This window comes from Labeo rohita, chromosome 14 (assembly GCF_022985175.1).
Source record: "Labeo rohita strain BAU-BD-2019 chromosome 14, IGBB_LRoh.1.0, whole genome shotgun sequence".
NCBI lineage: Eukaryota > Metazoa > Chordata > Actinopteri > Cypriniformes > Cyprinidae > Labeo > Labeo rohita.
In genome coordinates this window covers 27,474,853-27,480,384 of record NC_066882.1, presented here as the reverse complement: position 1 = coordinate 27,480,384, position 5,532 = coordinate 27,474,853, and the positions used below count along the sequence as shown (strand labels likewise).

Below are 5,532 nucleotides of genomic sequence, written 5' to 3'. Positions count from 1 at the left end.
AGCAACAGAGAGCGTTTTTTCATTTGATCTTTTTGGTGGCAGAGAAATTAGTATGAGCAGATTATTATTTTTCTTTTACAAAGGCACTCATGTAGGAAGGTAAAACATACAATAGAGCAAAAGCTGCCTTACTCTTAAAAGCAACTTCGATATTGAGACTTTTTTTCCCCCCCCTGACAAACTCAATAGACACGGAAGCCCATTACAAGGGCGTCTTATTAGTGTCGACTGATTTTACAAGATTGCTATCTATGTATAATTAAGCCCCAAGCGCATCCAGTCACATTCGTACATGCTATCTTTTGATAACATATTCTCATGACGCCCAGGAGCTCTTTTGATAAGTAATAAAGAGAGACAATCTGATCTGCCGTATCAACTCCATGATTGGCTTCTCAGTTTGCCGAACTTCTGAACAAAAGAACGCATCAGTACATATATTTTTGATGTCAAGTTTTTATTTATTAATTTTGCTCTCTTTTTTTTTTCTTTTCCTTTTTCGCTCTAGGTTATATTTCAGTTTTGATATCTGTTGTTATGGAAGACGTGACTTGTTCAGATGAAAGCTTGGATGCTTTCAGAACGAAGCAATTGTAAAACTTTAAAATAAATTAATTATTTGAAAAATACATATACTGTTTGAGGATGAAACGTTGTCATTATTAATCTGAGCTACTGAAATTATTCATAGCAATCAGCTACTCTGTCATTTTAATCACATTTTATTATGAATTTATGCTGTCAGGTGTATGAGAAAATCTGGTAATAATTTAAATTTGGTAACTTGAGACCATGAACTAATGGCTTTTAATGACATACTGTATTACAATAAATTGTTTTTTAATATGCAGCGGTGTGTGCGTGTGTGTGTGTGTGTGTGTTCACTCTGTAAAGCAATATTCGTCGAAACCTGTTGCTAAGCGATGAAAAGCACGACAGGGATTCAACATATATATTTATATATTTAGGTTTTATTTATAGTTCTGTTCTTGAAGGATATCTTGTACACCAAATATCCCATTGGCAGTTAAGCGCATTCAATGTGTTTAGAAGCCATAAACAGTCACTTTTTTGAACAAACACAAATACAAAATAAAAATAACAACAAAATAATGGACCGCATGTAAATAACATACAAAAAATCCCATGCCTACTCAGTAGGTAACTACAGCATTCCAACTCCTCAAGATGTAGATATGTACATTTCCGTTACAAAAATATAGTTTATAGTTTTCTTTTTTGCTTACATCCCAAAGAAATGCAGTGCCCTCAAATCCTTTCCCTTCTTTCCTTGAAATGACTTTCTGAATATAGAAAAAAAGAAACGAGAAAACAAAATCCCTTACACCTTAAGGCTAGATGCAATGCATCCACACGCTGATATCTGTCAAAACATCTGCAAGGCTTCACAAAAGGCACCAAAAAAATTGAAGATTTGTGGTTGATTCTTTTCTGATGTTTTCCCCCTCCATTTAACAGGTTTCTGTTGTCACATTTGAGAAAGAGAAAGATAGTACCAGTGGATGATATTTACAAAATAAGAGAAACTAACATCACTCTTCCACATGCGTCAGAATACTTAAGTGCTTCTAGTCAAACAAGGTCAAGAACTTATCACAGCATTTTTACTACTTAATACAGAATGTATCTTATAAAATATGGCCCTGCTCAAGAATAATACAATGCAAATATTCAAATCAATTGTCACAACAATGGTACTAAAAAGTAAAAACAAAAAGGAAACATGGCACATGTACAATATACTGTAGCTTATGTATATTATTCAAACGTCTTTTGTAACTGTACACCTGTCGAGTCAAGCTTCTGTCGAGCCTGAAGCCCACAGGCTTCGATTACACCGCTTAACGTCCTTTAGCCATTCCGCGTCTGTGTGCACGCACAGTCTGAGGGAAAACTTGCCGAAGCCTGTTGCTTTTGTTTGTCATTTGAAATTCTCATACGCCTCGTTTGAAAGGATAGGATTCGAAGGGAGAGAACGACACAAAAATCCCTTTTGTTTTCAAAAGTCTTTGCTGAGTCCTTGACTGTTTTGTAACCGAGCCATGTTGGGAGCATGGACAGAAAAGTGCTTTTTGCAGAGGGGACTTAGAAGTCATTGATGCTTTCTGTTCCTTTGAGTCAAGGGAGAGCCTGGAGGTTTTGGGCAGGAGTCAAAAGTCTCAGCAGATGTCGGACGTCCGAGGGGAAAGCGCGGCTTGCATGTCGGGCAGTGGGGTGGTGACGGGAGAACTGTAGATGTTGCTGGCCACCGAGGTAGGGAAGGAGGTGGCCACCTGAGTCTGGAAGGTGCTGGTCGCCGAGGGGTAAGTGGTTGCGATGGAAGGGGAGGGGTAGGAGGTGTGGACCGGTGAGGAGTAGCAGGAGTTCACTGGGGATGGGAAGGAGGAGACCGGAGAGGGGTACGAAGTGATGGGAGAGGGGTAGCTGGACACCGGCGAGGAAGCTGAGATGGATATGCTGGCGACCGAGCTCTGCACTGCAGTGGTGCCTTTCTCCGCCTTCTTGTCCTTCTGCCGCAGGTGGATCTTTGTGTGGCGCTTGCGCTCGTCGCTGCGGGCGAACTTGCGGCCGCAGATCTCGCAGGCGAAGGGCTTCTCGCCCGTGTGCGTGCGGATGTGGGTCGTCAGGTGGTCGCTGCGGCTGAAGTTGCGCATGCAGATCCTGCACTGGAAGGGTTTCTGGCCGGTGTGGATGCGGATGTGGCGCGTCAGCTCGTCTGAGCGCGAGAAGCGACGGTCGCAGGTGTCAACGGGGCATGCGTAGGGGCGCTCATGTGGAGGTGTCTTGCTTGGCCGGTTTGGGTACTTGCGCATGCGACTGGGCTTGATGAGCTGCGACTGGTAGACGCTCTTCAGGTCCTGAGAGCCCGTTTGGGTCGCAAAGGCCTTGATGGTGGACAGCGGCGTCAGGGAGGGCTGCTGACCCGCTTGCGTCTGGAAGGGCTTCTGGTCGGGTGCCACCAGGCTGATCTCACTCTGCTGTTGGGGAAACAGATAGTCTGGGATCATGGGCACAGGGAAGCTGGTGCTACAGGCCTTGCTGTTGGGGTATGACGAAGGTGGGTACTGCAGTGACGTGCCCACTGTGGTGGGGAAGTTCGGGCCAGTCTCAGGGAAGATGTCTGGGCTGGCACTGGAGTAGGTGGGAGCCGCCGAGTAGATGGGGTTAGGCTCGCTCTGGTGGACGGAGCAGCTCAGGCTGGCACTGGATGTGGATGACGAAGTGGAAGAAGCGATGGAAGACGAAGAAGAGGAAGAGGGGGCAGTCGCCTGAGAGGACGAGGACGGAATGGAGGTGGGGGGCGGGTTGATGCCCACCAGCCCGCTCACCAGGCTAAACAGGGGCTCAGCCCACAGACTGTTGCTGCAGTTGGGGGCAGGTTCCAGGGTGAAACGGCCCGTGTAAGAGATGGGGGGCAGCCGTTGGGTGGGGTAGGTCTGATCTCCCAAAGGTTTCTCGATGGCAATTTCTGAAAGCGTGTCTGCAAAAGCAAGCACAAAACAGAGAGAGAGTGGATTAGAAACCACAGCACAGCTAGTTAACTCTAAATTGTCTGGAGAGCACATAAATGATCCCAAAGGTGTTTTAGTTGGGGGGTCCTGCTGGCTGTCGAGTCTGTGTTTTCCCACAATCTCAGACAGAGCAGCAGGTGCTGATGGAGCACAGGGGTACCCCCCCACCAAAACACACACACATAAACACACACACATTTGCCGATCTCCCTCGGAGACAAGAGCCAGCGCAAGCTAAACCATCTGCATGTGCGCTTCTCTCAGCGCTCTCTTTCTCATTACTGTCATCCTGATCTCTTTTCCCCACTCACACAGCTTATAGTTATTCAGTCTGCACTTCATCCAAAAATTGCATTTAAAATTAAGCTGTTCTGCAAATTCTAAATGTCTCTTTCATTCAAATGATTTTATTTAGTAATAACTAAGCTGTCAGCTTTGGTTAAAATGTTAATTGTCAACTTCGCATCAGTGTGATTTAATTTCAAAATGTGCTATTACAATAACTCTTAAATGTCTAAGTTTAAACGTGTTATTAACTATTGAAAACAACTGCATTTTTGCACAAGCAAACAACCCTCGCAATTCTCTGTATGAAAGCAGCATGCAGCTTTTTCACCACGCAATTTAATCAAGAGGGATTTAGTGCTTACCTCCAGCAAGGTGATCAAACTGCTCGCCGGGCTCCCCGGAGCCAAAGCCTGTGCCTTCAGGTGCTGTGGCATTGAGGAATGGGGTCCCTGCAGAGTTCAGCATGATCATCTCCTCCAACTTGGGGTAGTTATCCATGGGGGAGTGAGGGAAGCTCAGGGGGTCGGAGATCTGCAGAGCAGGCAGGAGCATCTCTGTCTTGGCTGCAGCCATCTCTCTCTGGAGTGTGCTCGGAGAGGAGAGAAGTGCGCTGGAGAGATCAGCAGCTAACCCCTCTGGGACGACAAATGTGAAGATGCTGCGATGTGTGTCTCTCCTTCTTTCTGTTGATCTCCTCACTCGCACAGTTTGTCTTCTTGTTGTCTTCCCTCTTCTCCTTTTTTGATTGTCCAAAGATGCAGAACAAATCCACTGTGTCTCAGATCAAATAAGTGAGATTCAGAACGTCCCTTCTGATCATTCCCTAATTTTGAATTTTTTTCAGCAAATTAGGTCGCTGTTTTGTTTCTGTTGTTGTTTTGAATTGACTTGTCACATTTATTTAATGTGTTTGTTATATATATCGCAACGTGTTGCCTATCAGCTGTCTGCACTAGTGCTGAATCGCTTGGGCTCTCTAGGCTCTTTCTCAGCTCAGAGAATCCCTACTCCTTTATATATCCTCTTGCCGTGACGTAGATGTCCATATTTGGACTGGAGGAAGCCCATATTTAGGCACTGCAGTGGAGGACACATGACGTTTGCCTAGAGGAAAAAAGCAGATTGGGGAGCTTAAACATTAAGTCTGTGCATTAAATGGAGGGGAGATGCCCGTTCCTCCTCCACAGCGAATCAATGCGTGGTAAGCGCTGTGTCTCTCTGCGAGAAAGAGAAGCGCAAGTCTCGCTTTTCTGCTCAAAAGTCTCGCTACATTTTCGGGTTTCCCGTCTGCGCTGTAGCAGAGCCCTGGCCGGAAGATCCCGCTCCGCCATGCCATATAAGGTCGTGACTACATAAGGCTTGATTCCGGTGGGTTTCCACTTCCATGCCCTTATTTGGAGTTTCCTGATGTAGCGCTGATCGGCGCTTGGCAGTGAAAGGGAGGCTTGGGTGCAATTGAAGTCCAGAGCTCCGCACAATAACTAATGTCAGCACTATGCTGCCTCGCCCGTTCCAAGATTTATGAGAGCGAACTTTTTTTCTCAATACTTAAACAACGCTTTCGGTGCAGAAATATTAAGTTGTTTCAACATTAGCACAGTCGCTTTGATTCGTAATGAAGTTCGTATTTTCTATAGCTGCGCTTATTTTAATCACGAGAAAACCTATGCTTTACTATATACATGCATGAAAAGCTCATTTATTCCGATGT

The 5,532-nt window shown here is 45.4% G+C and overlaps 1 protein-coding gene across 1 annotated transcript; it reads right to left on the bottom strand.

Annotated features, from left to right (window-relative positions):
- Positions 1–951: 951 nt before the first annotated feature.
- On the bottom strand, positions 952–4,828 carry egr1 (early growth response 1). The gene is made up of 2 exons (XM_051127277.1): positions 4,184–4,828; positions 952–3,502 (listed from the first exon to the last, which is right to left on the bottom strand). Exons 1-2 carry the CDS (start codon positions 4,392–4,394, stop codon positions 2,181–2,183), a joined length of 1,533 nt encoding a protein of 510 aa, XP_050983234.1. The 5' UTR covers positions 4,395–4,828; the 3' UTR covers positions 952–2,180.
- Between the last annotated feature and the right edge of the window lie 704 nt (positions 4,829–5,532).

Coding starts and splice junctions, on each gene's coding strand:
- egr1 (XM_051127277.1), bottom strand. CDS start 4,394: ATGGCTGCAGCCAAGACAGAGATGCTCCTGCCTGCTCTGCAGATCTCC. Junction 3,503..4,183: donor GTTTGATCACCTTGCTGGAG/GTAAGCACTAAA, acceptor TTGCTTTTGCAG/ACACGCTTTCAGAAATTGCC.